The following is a 20,277-nucleotide window of genomic DNA, read 5'->3' on the forward strand; positions in this document are numbered from 1 at the left end:
CTTTAGTGGGCCAACTTTCCCACTGGCGAATGACTTCTTTAGACGTTTGAATGAGTCCTTAAAAAAGTTAGTTCTTGCACACTCTTGCCCTGTTATTATTATTATTATTATTATTATTATTATTTTTATTTCTTGGCAGACGCCCTTATCTGTTGTAACAGACTTGAGTCCTTCCCAATTTTCCTCTGATGTTCTCCATTACTTTCTCAAACTCAACAATCAATCTCTTTCTGTCCTCTAGATTCCCTAGGAATAGACTGTACCTTCTCTTTCTTAACTCCAAATCTCTCACTTCCATAGATAATGGCCACAAATGTATCCAACTTTTCCACTTAACCTTTCCAGTGCTAAAAATATATATAACTGTAAATCTCCCCTCCCACTGAGTGTACATTAGATACTAGCTTATGCAGAATGGTCAGTGAGATGAATGGAAGGCTAATGACAGCTGTTTCACGTTATATTGGACTTCCTCTCCCAGTGTAGATGTGTTAAACGTGCCAGCCGGCTTCATAGGGGGTAATAGAGGAGCTTGTTTCGGCCTGATAGAGTCAGGAAATAAACAAACCTGCTTGGATCTACGCTTTAACTTCAACTTATTATTTTATTATTATTTATTTCTTAGCAGACGCCCTTATCCAGGGCTTAGAAGCTGAGAGTGGCTAAGAGTGTGGCTGCATTACAGACAGAGACAGAGCGTACTCCAATGTTCAATGCCACGGCCACGCGAGCCATTATGGTAACAATTGACAATTAAATTATGATTCTCTCCCAAAAATCTCACACAATCTGGGGACTAGGAAGTGACTCCTGATGAAGACCTGTTTAGCCTGTTCTGCTGGAGGCTGTTCTAACCTGCGTGTTACAAAATCTCGCTCTCGTGACTTTTTCTTTAAATTAAATCACTAGGTTTGGCATTTTTGGTGCAGCCTTTTCTTGGGGATCAGTTTAATGCTTCGTCATCGTGACCAAAAAAAAAAAGAAATTTTATCATATTGAAGATTAAACTGTAAATCCACAGGAGAGACACAAATGAATCATCGGGATAGGAAACAAAGGGAAGTTGTACATATTTTAATGTTTTTTTTCTGTGCACAACTGGCTGTTTGTCTCTGTGCGGTAAAGCAGTAACGCCGAGTGTTACACTGCAGGGCTTTGACAATGTTGTATGTGTCTCATGTGCAAGGACACTGATAACAGCAAGTGGGCTGATGCTGGGGCAAAAATAGTCCTGCGACAACACAGCTGGGGAGGATAAAACAAAACACACAAAAAGGTTGGCATTGATCTCAAATACTGTCAGTTTAACCATATACCTATATAAATATTGATTTTTCAAATCCAATAAAAATATATACAGTATCTATATATAAAAAATCTCACGTCCGGAATGTTTTTGACCTGCTGGCGACTCCTGAGCCCAGTGCCTGTGTGGCAATCTGCAAATCTGCCCCTTACTGTTTTGACCGAGATGGCATCTCACGGTAGGAGTCAGAATAGGAGGTACAGAGCATTCTGCACTGATATAGAGTTACAGATACAGATATAAAGAAAGATAATCCCCCCAAATAACAAAACAGCAACCAAAAAACAAGGAAACACATACCAGAAGCAGATACAAAGTTTGAGGCTGCAGGGTGAGCGATAAACCAACGTTCTTACTCAACACGATTACTCCCATGGGAAAAGGGAAATGTCCTGAGGAACAGAGGTTCGGTTTGCGGTTTCAGACGTCGTTAGGGTGTGTTGGTGTCACTCGGGCTGCGTGTGTGTGTCCAGGAATTCTGTGGTCCAATGTTCTGAGTTTGGGAAAGGCCCAGTGTAGCCCCCCACTCCTCCGATCCCACTCCCTCCCACCTCCCTCCCACCTCCCTCCCCAGCACCCCCTCACAGCTCCCCGTGGCCGACCTCGTCCTTCACGTTCTCGTCCTGGCGGGTCTCTGTGGCTTCGGTCCTCCCTGGGTCCTTCATGTTGGCATAGGCCACCTCTTGCGCCAGCTGCTCCACAGGTGGGAGGCCCAGCACCAGGTTCCGCAGAGCGATGGATGTCATCAGGAAGCTGCAAAGAGAAAGAGAGGGAGGCAGGGAGAGACCGAGAGAGAAAGAAGGTGAGTTTTCTTCTTGTGAAAAGTAAAATAGTCTATTCCCTCAAACACACAGCATCAGGACAAACCACTTGATGTGGACCTCTACCAGAGAGACACAGGGAAACAGAGGGAAGAAGGAGAGGGACAGAGAGAAAGGGAATTAGAGAGAGGGACAGAAGAGGGAAGGTTAACGAGGCGACAGGGAGAGAGATGGAGGGGGGCAGTGGGAGGACGCTCTGACCTGCGCCGGAGGAGGTAGTATTTCTTCTGGGCGAAGCGCGTGACCTTCTCGGTCACCGTAGCGTTGCGTCTCCTTTGCATCTCCTCCCTGCGCTGCTGTTGCCGTAGGAAGGTCCGCAGCACCGGGTCCGTCACGTTCACCTCCTCCCCCGTCCCATTCAGGATGGGCAGCAGCTCGGGGGGCAGGGGCTCCGTCTCTGGACAGGCGGGACAAAGGGGAGAGCGAGAGAAGCAGAGGCAGAGCGAGAGAAATGTGTCAGATTTGAAATCCTCATCTTGTCACCCTTGTGTGCTTAAAAAACCAAGCCGTTGCAATGTCATTATTTTGGGTGACAGTTTGCACAGAGAGGCAGCCACTTGTGAAAAGCACACTGGCTTATTTTGATTCAGAGCGCCATCTGGTGATCAAAAACAGATTTTCTGTGGGATTTCTGTGGGACGCCCTCCCGGCCCGGCCCAAATGAAGCTCACCAGTGCCGTTGCGCACTCTCTCCTGCAGCTCGTACAGCCGGGTGAGGTTCTGCAGCAGCACCGCCTCGGTCGTGTTCACGTAGATGTACATGTAGCAGGAGGGCTCCGAAGACACCGTGTGCACCCTGTGGTACTGCCCCGCCGGCAGCTGCACAAAACACACAGCATTAACACACAACAGTAGTACACAAATTACACACAGAGCAACACATGACAGTAATACACATCATAAACACCCAGTGCAACATACAACAGTGATACACAGCAATAATGCACATTTACCAATATTACTAAAGTAATTTGTGCATCACTGGATGAGAATTAAACAAATGCATCAATTGACAAGAGAAATTCTTAATAAGACAAGTCAATAATTAATACACAATTACTGCTATCTGCCCATGAATATGGGATCTACCTGTGTGTGTGTACAGTGCCTTGCGAAAGTATTCACCCCCCTTGGCATTTTTCCTATTTTTGTTGCCTTACAACCTGGAATTGAATTTTTGGGGGGTTTTAGCATTTGATTTACACAACATGCCTACCACTTTGAAGATGCAAAATATTTTGTATTGTGAAACAAACAAGAAATAAGACAAAAAAACTGAAAACTTGAGCGTGCATAACTATTCACCCCCCCAAAGACAATACTTTGTAGAGCCACCTTTTGCAGCAATTACAGCTGAAGTCTCTTTGGGTATGTCTCTATAAGCTTGGCACATTTACCACTGGGATTTTTGCTCATTCTTCAAGGCAAAACTGCTCCAGCTCCTTCATGTTGGATGGGTTCCGCTGGTGTACAGCAATCTTTAAGTCACACCACAGATTCTCAATTGGATTGAGGTCTGGGCTTTGACTAGGCCATTCCAAGACAAGTAAATGTTTCCCCTTAAACCACTCGAGTGTTTCTTTAGCAGTATGCTTAGGATCATTGTCCTGCAGGAGGTGAACCTCCGTCCCAGTCTCAAATCTCTGGGAGACTGAAACAGGTTTCCCTCAGGAATTTCTGTGTATTTAGCGCCATCCATCATTCCTTCAGTTCTGACCAGTTTCCCAGTCCCTGCCGATGAAAAACATCCCCACAGCATGACGCTGCCACCACCATGCTTCACTGTGTGGATGGTGTTCTCGGGGTGATGAGAGGTGTTGGGTTTGCGCCAGACATAGTGTTTTCCTTGATGGCCAAAAAGCTAAATTTTAGTCTCATCTGACCAGAGTACCTTCTTCCATATGTTTGGGGAGTCTCCCACATGCCTTTTGGCGAACAGCAAACGTGTTTGCTTATTTTTTTCTTTAAGCAATGGCTTTTTTCTGGCCACTCTTCTGTAAAGCCCAGTTCTGTGGAGTGTACGGCTTAAAGTGGTCCTATGGACAGTTACTCCAATCTCCACTGTGGTGCTTTGCAGCTCCATCAGGGTTATCTTTGGTCTCTTTGTTGCCTCTGTGATCAATGCCCTCCTTGCCTGGTCGGTGAGTTTTGGTGGGCGGCCCTCTCTTGGCAGGTCTGTTGTGGTGCCATATTCTTTCAGTTTTTTAATAATGGATTTAATAGTGCTCCACGGGATGTTCAAAGTTTTGGATATTTTTTTATAACCCAACCCTGATCTGTACTTCTCCACTACTTTGTCCCTGACCTGTTTGGAGAGCTCCTTTGTCTTCATGGTGCTGCTTGCTTGGTGGTGTTGCAGACTCTGGGGCCTTTCAGAACAGGTGTATATATACCGACATCATGTGACACTTAGGATTGCACACAGGTGGACTTTATTCAACTAATTATGTGACTTCTGTAGGTAATTGGTTGCACCAGATCTTATTTAAGGGCTTCATAGCAAAGGGGGTGAATACATATGCACGTACCACTTTTCCGTTTTTTATTTTTTAAAACAAGTTTTTTTTTTTTTTCACTTCACCTATTTGGAATATTTTGTGTATGTCCATTACATGAAATCCAAATAAAAATCCATTTAAATTACAGGTTGTAATGCAACAAATTAAGAAAAATGCAAAGGGGGATGAATACTTTCGCAAGGCACTGTATGTGTGTGTGTGCGTGTATATACGTGTGTGCGTGTGTATACGTGTGTATGTGTGTGTGTGTGTGTGTGTGTGTGTGTGCGTGTGCGCGCATGTGTGTGTATACGTGTGTGTGTGTGCGTGTGGCCCAGGCCCTAATTCTGCTGTACCTGCATCTTGTCTCCGGGTCGCATGCTATAGTTCTTCTTCTCCTCCATCACCTCCACCTGCAGCTCTCCCTGCAGCACCTGCACACTGGTGTTCCCCAGGTCCTCACTCACAAAGTTCTCCAGGTGTAGCCCTGTAGGTGGGGGGAGGAAGACGCACACAGAGACACAGTCATGTTTACAGGAGTGGCCAGATTTTGTAATCAATCACACACACACACACACACACCCCTTACAGATCTAAGTAAACATCACAGGCCCGAATGGTCGTCCTTACACTAGGAGAGCCCCCGCTGTGCTCCAGGTAGGACTGATGCCAGGGTTCGATGGCACTTTCAGAAGCTCTGATACTGAAACTGTAACGGGCAGGGGTTGAACTCGGGTCAGACCTGGGAAGTCGGCAATGAAGACCACCTCGGTCTGGTTGTCCAGGGTGTTCTCGATGTCCAGGAACTTGGTCCGCCAGGGCGAGAGGTCGACCAGCAGGGGCATGAGCCAGGGGTTGGGGCGAAACGGCGACCAGTCGGCCTTCACGATGTCCACGCGGGGGTCAAAGATCCTGATGGGCGAGAGAAGCACCAGAGAAAAGAGCATTAGTCCCAAGACTGATGGGAAACACTTTAGAATATGTTAATTAGACCCAGAATGCACTTGGCCACTATAATAACTAGTTTGCACAATACAGACTGCTTTAACCCCTGGGGTCCTACATCTGATGAGGGGACCCTGCATGTCCTATGTACTGCCGCTGAAGTTTGCGACCCAGAGCTGGACGGCCCCATGCATTTAAATTACCTCTGCTGGAAGCGCTCATTGATGGATACCCAGATGTCGAAGTAGATCTCGGCCTGGGAGATGTTGTAGTGCTCCAGGCGCTCGTTCAGGCAGGTGGCGTATTGCTTCAGCATGTCGCCATGGTCCTTCCAGCGCCGGCTCTGGGTGAACACCTAGGGGGCAGCAGAGAGCAACACGTGTGCTGTGGTTAACCTCGTGGCAGCACCACCTGTGCGTAGCTCCCTGTCAAGGTATGCAGAGCAACAGCCGGGAGAAAAGTGTGTGTGCAGGGGGCCACCTACGTGTAAACGTGTTTGGACAATGCTAGCCCTGAGGACATGAGTGAGAGTGACAGAGGGAGATGAGGAGGAGGAGGAGGATGAAGAGCAGGAAGGCGTGGTATGGCGGTCTCTCACCCCAGGGTTGAGGTAGCCCACTTCGCCGGTCTTGCCGTCGCGGTACGTGATCTTGACGTGTTGGTGAGACCGTGAGTGGACCATCATGTCCCAGGAGTAGCCATATAAGCCATTGGTCCAGTTATTGTAGCCCTGAAATACACACACACACACACACGCACGCGCAGAGAGAGACACAGACACACCGACACAGACAGATAGTTAGTTGTGCATTTCTTCATTGTTTGCCGAGTATTTAGTGTAATACAATATTTAATTTATTTATTGTATTGACAGATAAATATGACACCCCATATAGCAGCTCATACGAATGGCCAGAACCAAGGCTGAGTTTTAAAAGACTAACAGTGTGTAAAAGTGAACATGACTTTACTAGGTCTTCCACTCTTCCTTACGGGACGTTTCCCATTTTCCTGCAGGGCTGTGAGCAGTGCTAGAGGGGCCCAGCTCTTAGCTCTCAGTTGTACGTGCAAGACCACTAACCCTGGCCCCCAGGAGCCCCTACCTTCGTGATGAAGTGCGAGTACGGCAGGAAGAATTGCTCAGCCAGGTACAGCAGGGCGAAGACAGCGGCCAGCCGGTGGCGCCGGCTGGGCTTGGTGGGCATGGTGGGGGAGGCTGCGGGGGGTTTTGGGTATACACAGGAGGCGCTGGGCTGGGGGGGCGGCTCCACGGGAGGCAGGACGGCTCTCAGGAATGCCGGGAAGTGGCCGAAGAAGCGGCGGGGCCAGTCAGGGTAGCAGAACAGCGGGGAGGTGGCCAGCATGGTGTAGGAAAACATCCCTGAGGGAAAGAAAGAGACAGGAATCAGTCAGTGCAGCTCCAAATGCATTAAAGGTATGGTCTGACTTCTGCTTTCATGGAGAGTAAGTGGTGGAACAAACAGCCCACCGAGGTCAGGACCACCCAGTACTGTTGTTACTGCACAAGCTGCAGAGCAACGGCTCTTGGATCAGGGGGTGGGAGTGAGGCACAAGGGCCGGCTCTGAGGCAGGGCTCACCGATGCTGAACAGCTGGGAGTTCATGCAGTGGAAGTAGCTGACGAAGACGATGGCAGTGGGCCGTGTGGCATCAAAGAAGAGCAGGTATCCGGCCGTCAGGTCCAGGATCAGGCCGCCCCCATGGACCACCAGCAGACTGGTCATCTCTTCTGACATCACCATCCTGCAGAGTACAAAATATACACACACGCATCAAATACACGAATAAAAAACACACACACAAAAAGCTTTGGCTCAAAGGCGTATCTGATAACACCTTCAAGGCGCTCTCACAATTGGCAGTCGTCTATGTTCATTAACTCCGACTGTGATCTGTAGCATCAAATTTGTCCAATATCCACTTCTGTACCTGAATGGTTGTCTTAACCGTATCCAGTAACTGAAGTGAAATGGACCTCAGGGGTCACAGGGGGTTTCACTTACTTGAAGGGGTTGAACAGCCAATGGTTTGCCAGGTAACCCATGGAATATCCTCCTATCCAATCAGAATCCAGCTTCTTGATCCCGGCAATGAAGTACACGATAAAAATCTGGCACAAAACAAAGAGCAAATAGGTAAATAAATAAATTAACAAAACAGTTGTTCATTCACAATGGTTTGAGCTGGACTGGATTCCAGAACGGTATCGAGTAAGTAATGTCACTTTTGCACGCAATGTGACGCAATGTTTTTTTTTATGCATGTGTCAAGAGTCCAGCCATGTCCAGTGTGCATGCTGACCTGGCCCCTGAGCAGAGTGTAGTTCCACAGGGGCACATGGGCGTTCCTCTTCTTGGGGTTCCTCAGCCCGTCGATAGACCTTTATGACAGGGCATACAAATACAGCTTGGTTACCGGCCACACCTCCACACAGCCCCACACCCCCACACAACAAATTAACATCAAGTGCTTCGGTCTGCTTGGAAGACTAAGGCAGACAAAGTTAGCACTGTGGGAAGGGAGGAGTCTTTTATAAGTCACTGCCAGAACATTCAGGCCATCGCGGTTATGTAGTTGACTTGTTGACTTAGCTCCTTGATAACATTGCACACACCCTTGCTTAAAGCCTCCACTAGCGCAGCACATGTCCACTGCAACTGTCAGTCACTCCGTGGCGTCTGGAGATACCCACCAGTATCGATTGGCGTCCATGAGGGTGAGCTGGACGCCGATGAGGCCGTACAGGTAGGAGTGGTTATTCCAGGCTGTCTTGTCCAGGAAGAAGACGTACCAGTAGGTACTGATGAAGAGCAGACCGGACAGGCGGTGGAAACAACCCAGCATGATCCCCAGAGCACCTGGCAGGAAGGCAGACCCCAGAGTAAAGGCCCTGTGTTTTCTGCATGACTGAAATACAGTTTAATAATTCTGGGGTCATACTACACGATTTCTACAATCTAACCCGATTTTGAGAAAGGTGGGCAGCTCACACTTAACGGCTGTTTTTCATGGAATTTATTACTTTTGCATCACGAAGGAGTCACACTACACAATCGCTTAAGTACAGGGGGTCACACACACAGCGACTGATCTAAAATGCGTTGTGGTGGGGATCTCCAAACCTCCCCACATCTTGCGGAAACACACGTGATCCATCCAGAGAAAAGGCAAACAAACATGGACCTGGACATTTACAGGTCACGTTCATGTAGCGCAGATGTCTGCAATTTTGCGCAGATCTGTGCGGCTTCACCAATGGGATCGGTGGAATTCTGGAGATCTGTGCAGGACTGAGGAAATCTGTGCAACAAGAACACGACCACAAGCCCGCCACTGTTGCTATTTGCGTTTGTAGATGAAAAGAGAATGTGAGTGAAAACATGGCTGGGGAGGCGAGGGCAAGAGCCTGTATTCTCTGGTGAGCAACACTCGCAGGCTATATCCATCCCACAGATCATCACTATCTTTTGCGCATACCTGGGTCTATTACAGATATGAAATTGTTTTTTAAAATATCATTTCATATTATCATATTAGAATATTTTTAAATAACCTACCCCAATACAACCATTGTTATCTGAAGTATTTGAATAAATACTTATGAAAATCAAATACTCGTGTCATGTTTATACTTTCGGTTTCTTTAATATGTTTTCAGCTCAACTCTCACTGGCTGTTATCGGTTTCCGTGTGAAACTGCTCACGTCACCCTACACGATCCGTGCCGATGGAGTTGTAAATATTAAACACGTTTCATAAAATTGTAGGGGCTCCGACTAGCTTACAACTGGATAGGAGGGCAAGCCATTGCATTGTGGACAATCTCACACTACTCAGTCATCGGTAGCGGGCACGCGCAGCGACCAAGCTGATTGAAATCAGTGCAGATTTATCCGGAGAGCCAAATCAGGCCCAAAATTGTGTAGTGTGACCTTGGGTTAAGGAAGTACAGCATAGTCCCCTGCTACAGCCACAGCGCCCCCTACCTGTTAACATTATGACATAGACCAGGTACATCCAGTCCATGGGCAAGGGCTTCAGGAAGTTGAAGAGAGGGAAGCGGCACACCTCAGCCCCGTCCAGGTATTTGTAATCCAGGTAACTGAGGCCTCTCTCCTGGGGGATATCCACCACCATCAGCAGGCCTGGGCAAGACACAGACATAGTTAGTTGTCACACTTTGGCACCTCGCTCACACTACCACACTTTTCCGAAACAGCTCTGTATTATTTGGTACTGAAAGGATAGACTGATTGTTAGAATTAAATAAAATATAAATAAAAATAAGAAATTCCAGCAAGCGAAGACAAACTGCTCTGCCTGCAGGCCCTGACACACTGTGCTGCCTGTTGGCCCTGACACACTGCTGACACACTGCGCTGCCTGCGGGCCCTGACACACTGCTGACACACTGCGCTGCCTGCGGGCCCTGACACACTGCTGACACACTGCGCTGCCTGCGGGCCCTGACACACTGCTGACACACTGCACTGCTGCAGCACCCCAGCGGCAGAAGGCCTCAGATCTCACAGCAGGCAGGACAAAGGGGCCTTTCTACAGAGAAGCAGCGGCAGGAGACACACGATCCGCCATTACACCGAGAGCACTCTCCCCTGGCGTGCGGGAGCTCCGTTACACAAGCAGCCACAGTGCGGCACAATACAGCAGGGTGCAGTGAGCATGCCGGCCGGAGCCAAACAAAGACCTGCGCAGAGCGGCCAGGGAAAGCCAAGCAGGTACCGCTTACGGAAGCCAGCACCGACACGGGCCCTCTATTATTCCCCAGTGAGGTGCCTAGAACCTTCTCCATTCATCTGGAAACGCTCGTCGACTCCTTTGACAGGGGTATATACGCACAGACAGGCCAGCAGACAATTACAGAGAGTGGGAAGACAATTGCTACAGCTGGAGAGGCAGGTGGATCGCTGAAGGAAGCAGGCATCTACGGGTTTTGCAAAGCATGGTGGGACGGTTAAAAAAAAAAAAACGAAGAAATAAAAAATGCAATCATTCGTTTTGAGAGTATATATATTTGTACACACTGACCCACTTATTGCCTATTTGGACAATCTGAATTTGGATAAGTAAATCCACCCTCTGCCCACCTGCTCCTCATTCCAGACAGGTTTGCGTTTCCTGCTCGATATAAACGTATCTATCTTTCACATGACAAGAGACCAGTGCTACAGAGTGTGTGCATGGCAGGGCAGAGATGCAGACCCGCTGTAGATTCGCAACACTGCTGCAGTTCGAGCAGACAGCCAGCAGGGAGCAGAGGGGTCAGGCTGCCAGTGTCCAGCACAGTCCGCACAGACAAGACCAATGCGCTGGCGAGACATCACACGCCTCCTCGACAGGGTGTGACCCGCACACAGAGATGGACAGCGGCCAGAGCCTCACCACATCCTCCAAAAGCATGGGACATGTCTAGCCAAGAAACAGCGGAGAACAGATCCACACCGCACTCGTCAAGGTCCGTGTGAAATGTTTACAGGAGCCTCCCCCACTGACATCTGCTCGTATATCCCGCTAAATCCAGGCCCTAAGTAAGGAAGCCCATCTCAGAGCCAGTCTAGGTTTTCGATTTGATGGAACTGAGAATTTCTTTGTGACAGTTTAGCACAGGTGTCTCTGGGGAGCAATTTATAAGGTAAACAACATCTCCAGGTCAAATTATGAGGGAGAGAGAGAGACCCTTCAGCCACTGCTACTATTTAATAGGGTAATCAAAGTGTATTAGAAATAATCTCCAGTACAATAAAGAAAGGGATTTTACAACTTTAACAAGCCACTTGCACCCTTCCCCTCTCTCCAAACTGGAATCAAACCGAGTCCTTCAGAGAGTTCATACACAAACAGTGAGGACAGAGATCAGTCAAAGATAAACATTGTGTAACCCTGTGGCCCAGCCTTCCTCTCCTCTCGTCTCCGACCATGTGCTCCCGGGGGTCAGCTTACCGAACAGGAACCGGAACATGCCCAGAGAGGCCGAGTCTGTGGGTCTGTTGAGCAGGCAGACCAGCCTGTGCCAGGAAGACAAGTCCTCCTTCTTGAACCCAAACAGGCGCTTCATCCGGCTCTCGCCGGGGGCACTTTCAGGCGGGGCCGTCGTTTTGCCTGGGGTCCCTCTGTGGCCGCCCCCCTTTCTCTTCTTAGGGGAGGTCTGGACATATGGGGCCCCTGGGGAGGGGGGGGAGTTAGGGAGACAATTTACTAGAGAGCTCAGTCACTTAATTAATCACTTAATTCAGTTCCAATAGGGATCTGTACACACAGTCTGAATGGTGGAACAGAATTAAAAACAATTAAAGTGTTGATCTATAACTCCACAGGTAGGCGTGAAGAGCCACATAAAGGTTATAAAGTTGGGAGATGGGGAGGATCTGAGGGTCCTGGACTTGGGGGGGAAACAATATGACACAAAGGCAGAATATAAAGCTTACAGGGTGTTTTCGGTACAGAAACCGTTAATATACCACCGATGTCTGGATCCGCTAGGGGTCTTACACTTTATCTTGTAAGCAAATTATTAACCCCCTATTGATCGATCTCAAAAAAAGTTCGCAATACTTGCATTGCACCATAAATAATAACGCAACGCCTCTCTCTCTCGCACAAGTCTGCAATACGTATATCATAAAGGAACACATAACATATAGATTTCGTTTCTATCCAATGTGAAGTCTTTTGTTTGCTTTTTGAACCACTTCTCTCATTCGGGCTCCATACTGTACGTGCCAGGACGGGCGAGCGCTTTGACACATCGGGAGATATCTGGTGGACAATGTAATTCGGAGTGCATCTCCATAAAATCACAAACACATAGCATGGGTACGGAACTTCACTACGTGTCTTCTTGATTTGTGTGTGTCTTTGATCGCTGTCTGCTGTATATGCGGTGCCACGCTGAGCGATGACTGCACTTTATACCCTCCATGAGTGCAGGCAATGATACGGGCCGATCTTCATTCAGGAAGCAAGAACAAGGAAACCAAATTCACAGTGACAAGAGCAGGCAACCAGACCCGAGACCACCGACAGTCACAACACACATCACGGAGTAGTTGTCTGTGCATGCATTACTTCTCCAAAGCAAATGAAATGGGACAGTCAACTGCCGCAATGTTTTGCATACTCGAGTCCACCACCTTGTATCTATTAAGACCACAGACCCACACCAACGCGTTGTTAATAATACTATAGCGTTTTCTGTAACATGTTTTATTGTAAAGGCGCACACTTATCGCAGCTCTAATTCGTAACACACACATATCGGAGGAGTTGCCGTGTACCTGCAGAGGTGTCTCGACCTGCCGTCTCCATGCTCCGGGTGCTCGGTCAGTGTCCTCTGCTTGGAAGGACAGCCAGCTCATGTGAAATCCTCTCCCCGTGTCACTGTCCCTGCCCCCCCGTGTCTGCCCGGACACGTAAACACTCTCCCGAAAACTTGCCCCAGCCACACGGTTGGCCGGAACGGAAACTGGAATGTCGTAAAGCTGGAATGCCAGAGCTCACGTTGCAGCAGGCGGCGCTGTGGCTTTACGGCATGCGGTTGCCTTGGTGATAATATATTCCCAAGCCGAGGAATTGGGAAATGAAGGACACGGTTGTGCATTTATAGTCTGTTGCTAGTTGTTTGTTACAGATAAATGCTGCGTCTGTTGAAATGTACAAATAAATCTGTAAAATAACCCCCCCCTAATATGTCATAAGCAAATGTGCAATATAGGGTTCACTGATGTGTGGGTGGAGAATTAAGAAATAGTAATAATATTAATGGCAAGGCTTTTTGGGTTGCACGATGTGTAGCTGTTGTTTTGTATTCCAATACTGTTTTATACACTTGCTGTAATATATGCTTTATTTGCTTTCCCTAGATTGCACCAAATGCACCTTTGCATTCATCTCCCAAACGTCCTGCCGCAGTGCCCGGTGTCTTCTTACCAGATTGGATTGTTGTTCCTGCCACAATTGCTATGCATGGTGTGCTTGTGTGTGTGCATGTCTCAGACAATACAGACGCACCGCACAACCTCTGTGTTGTCTTGGGGGATGTCCGAGCTTTGTGCCTAGCCTCCTATGCGGGTGTGGTGCTGATGTGGGGTGCTCTGGCCTCTGTGGAGTATGGACCAGTCAGACGTGTCAGTTCAGTATATTAACATTTACACAGACGACCAAATAAAGAACGGTGCAACCAAAAAAATGACACAAACGCTTTTATTTTAAAACATTTTTTTTTCACATACTATACCATCAACATCATACAGCTTACTTCAAAGTACCAGCACATTCTACCACTAATAAAACCCAGTGAAACCAAGCAGTTGTGCGACAGTGACTTTGCACCAGCAGGAATCCACCCTCTGCATCAGCATCAGAGTCAGAGCCCAGAGAGCCGAATGCGCCCAGCTCTCCAAGGTGCTTGGCTCAACCATGCGCTGGAGGTCAACCACATGGTTAGATCAAGCACAATGAAGTCCTGGGCAAAAGGAGAACTAGGAGGGAGGGGACAGACAACCTCCCTGCAGCTCCTCAAAAGCAGTCCCCGCGTGTCGCTCCCCGTAACAGCCCTTCCAAAGTGTTAGGCCCAGGTAGGAGAGTTTGGGACAGCTAGCGCTCAAATCAGGATGCAGAAGAAACCCATGTGCATGTCTGAAATATTGTAAGTTATAACACAACTGTTGTAGGCTGGCTTGCGGTGCTGGAGTTCTGTGCAGTAAAAGCAGTGAAGAACAGTAAACTGGGTTTACTTGAATCCACCCCAAACCTGGCTGCTCTCCCACACCACATTCCACAGTTATCTCCACACTTCCTAAACCAAAACATTTTTAATGTTGGGTCTTTTCTGTTTAAAACCTGTTGCTGCAGTTGTCTATATGTGAATGACACAATGCGTTGTCTCTGCCTCTGCCTGAAAAAAGATTTCTTGTACCAGACATTTCGATATGATGTCATGATAACACAAAAGATGCACCGTACAGCACTGAGTAAAATAGGCTTGTCAGGTTGCTATATTTAATACTCCAATAGGAGACAGACAATACCCCCCTCAACCCCGCCCAGGAACCAAACCTTAGAGATGATACTGAAATTGTCACACTGCTTCCATTCAGGGTGTATGTGTGTGTGTGTGTGTGTGTGTATGTGTGTGTGTGTGTGTGTATAGAAAGGGGGGCTTTGTGCAGAGCTGCAATCCACCGTTGCTATGAAGCAGCTGCCAATGGGTCAAAGGTCGCAACATCATTGCAGACAAAGCAGACAACGCCCTTCTGGAGCCCTGCAGTGTCTCCGCACCCCCACCAGACACCCTGCATCCTGTCAGTCACACCCCACCCAACACCGTGCCGCACAGCACACCTCAACACAGGCTAACCAACATATTTTCAGAAAATAAATACATTTGGGTAAAGGAGGCTGGATGTGGCTGAAAACCTCAAAATGTAACCCTAATGTATGAAAAAAACATTAGATTAAGATGGACAAATTGCTTCCAGTCCTTCTCTGGATCAATACGAGCTCAATGTGTGGCTTTGGTTTTGAGCCACTAATGGACATCGACAGTCATTCCTTTCAGGGCAGGGCAGGGCTAACTAGCCAACTACCCCCCCCCCCGCCAGTTCAGACAGTAATGAACAGGCTTACAAATGGACATTCCATTGCAGAGGGGATAAAAAGAACAAATAAAACAAAAACACACACACACACACACACACACACACACACACACACACTGCCTCTCTACACGTAGCATTGTGCACTGACTTATGCAGGCAGGCTGCCTTAGCAATCAGACCCTCCTGACTCAATTGGATAAAATCTGGAAGAACACAATTGGATCTGCAATGCATCTAATCTGATGTCCCCGCTCTTAAGAGGACGCATTACTTCGGAAAATGAATTGGAAAGAAAACGGGTGAAAAAAACTAAAACTCGACATCGCAGCTGTGCCAAACTCAGACGCTAATCCTGTTACCTCCCTGTTCTCCAGGGTTTGTTTTTTTCTCCTGGTACAAACAAAGATGTAGACTGGAGATGAACAAACACCCACAGTGTGTCCGGACACATTGAGATAGCAAATGGGACCATGGAGGTGAGTGTGGGAATAGAAGCATCAGAGTGGATGAAACTCTCTCCCATTGAGCGGATGGATGGAAGAGCAGATGAGATGACTGGGAAAGTTTGGCGATAAACCTTACCTGTGTCTCTTCTTCTTCCCTTCTGTTGAGATGGAGCCATTGACCATCCACTGCCTCCAACTCTGCAGATCCCCCCAATTTAAACCCAACTGGCAGCCCTCCACCCCTCTCTTCCTCTGTTCCCAATCTGTCTTGCGTCAACTACAATTCCATCTGACCCTAGCGTCCTCCAAATTCAGAGAAACCTTGAAACCACTATTATTTTTTCATTTACAATGTATTCTATTCAATCTGACTCTGCCTCTGTCTTTGGTTCACTTTCCCATGGTCATCTTACTTGCCACCCACGCCAGCTACACTTTGCAAAACATATATAAACAGAAAAGCGAGCATATATATATATATATATATTTAAATAATAATAATAATAATATTAGTACCATATTCTCACTAGTTTCATTACACACATATAAAAAAAACGAATCTAAACTAAAACTAAATTTACCCTTTCTCTCCAAGTGTGGATCTCTTACCCAAGGACGTGCCTTCCCGCTAATGATGAAAGGAAGAAATGAGGAAACATCTCTAGTTCTGGAAGGATGAAGGAGCCAGCTTCTGGTCGCAGTGGTCTCCGGGCTGCCTGCGGTGGTCTTGGTGCTCGGCTCCGCGGGGGTCTCTCTCCAGGCAGGTGGGCAAGAGAGAGAGAGAGAGAGAGAGAGAGGGAGAGAGTGTGTTCCCCACTGGAGATGAGCTGGACTGGAGTCAGGCTGTCCTGGGTACGTCTCCTGTCTCCCACCACCCCCACCCACCCCAACTCCCCCCCACCAGCCGGGAGAGAGCAGATCCTCCTCTGACAGGGTGGGGGGGCGGGGGGGGGCGAGTGTGGTTGGGTGCTGATCCAGTTGGGTCCGCACTTTATAAATATTAATACAGTGCTCCAGTGGGGCCCTCTACTGCCACACTTTAATTTCATTAGGGGAAATGGCTTTATTCACTTAATGGCTTTTTATTAGTGCCTGCCTCGTACTGTTTCATTAGTTAAAGTGCTGCTATAATTTACAAGAGACGGGGGTGGGGGGAGCGCAGGGGTGGTAGAGATGGAAGGGTGGGGGGATTTGCCATGACTCTGCCTGCCTGTGTCTCCACAGCCCGGTCAAGCAGGAGTTAGAGAACTGGGCACTGTGGAAATTCTCCGGTCCTGATTTGGCTGTGTGTGTTTTCTCTGTTTTTTGACTTTTGCCTTTTCTTTTAGTTCCCCCTCTGCAGAAACATCCCTCAGCACCCGCTTCATAACCCCTGCTGTATAGAGGATGCACCACCTTCTTTCATATATATATATATATATATATATATATATAATTTATCTAGCAAGTTTGGTTTTATTATTATTTTCGTTGAATGAAGTGTGTTTATTTTAATGGCCTGACCTGATATCTGTGCACACAGTCACTGTCCCATGGATGAGGTGTGCTGCTGAACTCGAGGTATAAAGAAACTGCCTACTGTGGGCTGAAGGATAATTGAGACATCAAGGTAACTTAGGACAACGTGAAGGGAACAAACCCGGTGGGCTACCCCAGTGGCAGTTTCCCCACTTCAGGCACTCGAGACCCCCTATCACAATGCAGGCTACTTAGGACTTGTGTGCACAATCCCGGGTGTCAACTCCCGATCCCCAAGACATGGACAAATGCAAGCGCTCACGTTTTAATAATTATAATAATAATAATAAATAATAATAATAATAATAATAATAATAATAATAATAATAAATAAATAAATATACTGAAATGTTTGCCTGCCTATGTAATATATATATATATATATATATATATATATATATATTAATATATTAATATATATTATATATTAAGTAATATATATATTACATAGGCAGGCAAACATTTCAGTAAGCATAGGACCTGTCATCAGAATCTTACAAGATGCTGGTTCTTTGTCTTGGCTGAAACTTGGTCAGCGGTGCAGGACTGTGCTAAAAGATGAACAGCTGAGGGTTTTCCGTAAATATATGCCTCTATTTTAAAATTGGTTAGAAAAAATGTGTGCAACGGATGAAGAAAAGGAAGTTATTACAATATATGCTTTACAGTATATCTTTATAGTTGCTTCAGTGTTTTCAGAAGAGTTATAGCTGCAGGGAAACGGTTACAATCCCACAGGTGCTGGTCTTTAGTGGACGAGGGGCTGCAGTAATCTTTCCCAGCAGCAGAGACCAGGTGGCCAGATGTGCATCAGCCTGCCAGGCACTCTAACTGTATTGGTTAACGGGGCCCCATTCATCCAAAGCCAATTAGGGCTTTCACTCCATCTTGCCTTCAAGTACCGGAGCTCTTACGGCCGAGTGAAATAGACTCCTGCTTTGTGTGTGTCCTTTAAATGATGGCGGACTGCTTTTAAGAACAAAAAAATCTCATAATCACTGATTGGTTACAGGTCTTTGTAAACTGAATAAAACTTATCCTGTTATATATATATATATATATATATATATATATATATATATATATATATATGTGTGTGTGTGTGTGTATGTATGTATGTATAGAGATAACCTGTCAGCATTTCTTATTTTATTTAGCCTTGTTGTGTAACTCTCTAGGTTTCTCAAGTTTTAACATAATTGTAACATTCATAAATATTATTATTATTATTATTACTATTATCATCATCAGTTTCCTACACTTGTTTTCTATGTATAAGGTCATTTTAAATAATCAGAAAATAGTTTCCTTTCTCTTGAATTAAAACATTAAATAGGCCTGTGTGTGTTTTTTAAACACATTCTTAAATTAATTTTAACAGAGTTGGAACATCACAAAAATCTACCCAAACTGTCTTAATATTATTAACACATTTTGTGTAGATGTTTTAACAATGTGGGCTACATTACTTTTTGAACTACTCGTAGTAGTACACAGAGTTGCAAACTGATTTTCTCAGGGTGCAATGTTGCACAGATGATACACCAGCTTTCAATCACAGAATGAATTGTGCTTCTTTTCTTGATCTGCAAAAAATAAATAACAAAATCACAAATAATGGATAACTCCAGTTAATATTTGATATACAAATTAAATTAAAAGGGATATCAATAAGAAGCAGCCTGACTAAAGAAACTGCAATTTATCTCTCCACAACCTGGTTGTGGCAAAAAATAAAACATTAATAATGAAAAAATGCAACAGAAATGTTTTCGTTTCTGGCAAGAGTGACATAAATATCGATCTGACAGGAGGGTTTTAGCGTTGTTATTGATATTAGTATTTGTCACATCTAATCTGCAAGGCCTGTTTAAGGCATTGAAGGAGGCAGGTTTTAAATTAATTGAGAGGGACTTGAAAGTCTTATAATAATACAGGCACTGTAAACGGTTAAGACAGCCCCCTCCCTGCTCTTCCATCCTACCCTCTTACCCCCACTCTTCCCTCCTTCCCTCTACCCCTCCATCCCCCCACTCTTCCCTCCTTCTCTCTCCCCACCCTTTCCTCCTCAGCTTGACAAACTGGAGCATCAATTCCAGAGAGGGAGTGAAGGGAAGTCTATGATTAATCCTGTCAGGGGAGCGGACTGCCCTCCATATATCAGCACCAAGACAGCCAATTACGTGAGGAGAAAAGAAAATCAATGGCGCAAAGACAGTCTATGGATTTCATTTTAGTTTTCTCTTTTTTTCCACTTTTCCTTCTAGCCCTTGGAAGTTGTGTCCACCATGCGATTCAGTTTGCGCATGCGCATCTGTGAGTTATGTTGGCTGTGATATATCTGGGAATAAATTAGATAGGCTATTTATTTATTTATTTATAAATCATTCTTTTTTGTCAGATAACTTTGCAAAATCAGCTACATTGAATTGCAAGGTGGAATGTGGAAAACTATTTACTCTATTGAATAAGCCTTTTTATTCCTATAAAGGTTATACATAACATTTTAAAAGCATTATTTTGTCTTAAATTAATATGGATTAACTTGATTATTTGTATTCAGTTGTGTTTTTTCTCCTACAAACAGAAACATTGCATGCCTAAGCTAATTTAATTGCATGTTTGTGAAGAGGAAACTTCAGGATTTTTTGTATGGGTTCTGCAGAACAAAAATGCTGAATGAACTACTGGTAAAATGATTTTAGTGAATCAGAGAATCGATTCCCTATCCTGGACTGAATCAAATGAACCGAGTCAGTGAAATGCACCGCCCTGCCCATCAGTACCCCAGTGCAATTCAATTACCAACCAGCACTGCGGCACTGCTGCAGCATGGGCGGACATAAACCCTGCAGTACCCGAGTCCACCAACAATCGCTGTTTCACCCAGTACTATACTCTAGTTACACAGCTGGGGTGTCCGGGGACGTCTGTAGAGGACATGCACTGAAAAACTGGATTGGGGTCAAGCGTGGCCTCTGTGTAAATAGAGGGACGGATTAATCTGACCTCCCCCGGAGAAAAAAAGACCAATTTCCTATCAAACGCTGCCAGATACAAATAATTAAAACAAGATTCATTTTTAAGTAGTACATCTCTGTGTGTCACA

General features: G+C 46.2%; 1 protein-coding gene across 1 annotated transcript; it reads right to left on the minus strand.

Moving 5' to 3' along the window:
* Positions 1-1,873: 1,873 nt before the first annotated feature.
* Positions 1,874-13,054, minus strand: ggcx (gamma-glutamyl carboxylase). Its single transcript, XM_066714337.1, has 15 exons — positions 12,883-13,054; positions 11,549-11,770; positions 9,577-9,735; positions 8,283-8,448; positions 7,892-7,970; positions 7,594-7,700; positions 7,170-7,333; positions 6,674-6,951; positions 6,169-6,300; positions 5,774-5,925; positions 5,368-5,537; positions 4,982-5,112; positions 2,799-2,946; positions 2,329-2,524; positions 1,874-2,059 (listed from the first exon to the last, which is right to left on the minus strand). Exons 1-15 carry the CDS (start codon positions 12,911-12,913, stop codon positions 1,888-1,890), a joined length of 2,307 nt encoding a protein of 768 aa, XP_066570434.1. The 5' UTR covers positions 12,914-13,054; the 3' UTR covers positions 1,874-1,887.
* Positions 13,055-20,277: the final 7,223 nt, after the last annotated feature.

Source organism: Amia ocellicauda, chromosome 9 (assembly GCF_036373705.1).
Source record: "Amia ocellicauda isolate fAmiCal2 chromosome 9, fAmiCal2.hap1, whole genome shotgun sequence".
NCBI classification, from domain to species: domain Eukaryota; kingdom Metazoa; phylum Chordata; class Actinopteri; order Amiiformes; family Amiidae; genus Amia; species Amia ocellicauda.

What these genes read in the sequence shown, in the direction of transcription:
- ggcx (XM_066714337.1), bottom strand. Translation starts at nt 12,913, where the DNA reads ATGGAGACGGCAGGTCGAGACACCTCTGCAG. An exon ending in ATGGACGCCAATCGATACTG is followed by an intron (nt 7,971 to 8,282) that starts GTGGGTATCTCC and finishes CCTGTCATAAAG; the next exon opens with GTCTATCGACGGGCTGAGGA. An exon ending in AATGAGCGCTTCCAGCAGAG is followed by an intron (nt 5,538 to 5,773) that starts GTAATTTAAATG and finishes CTCGCCCATCAG; the next exon opens with GATCTTTGACCCCCGCGTGG.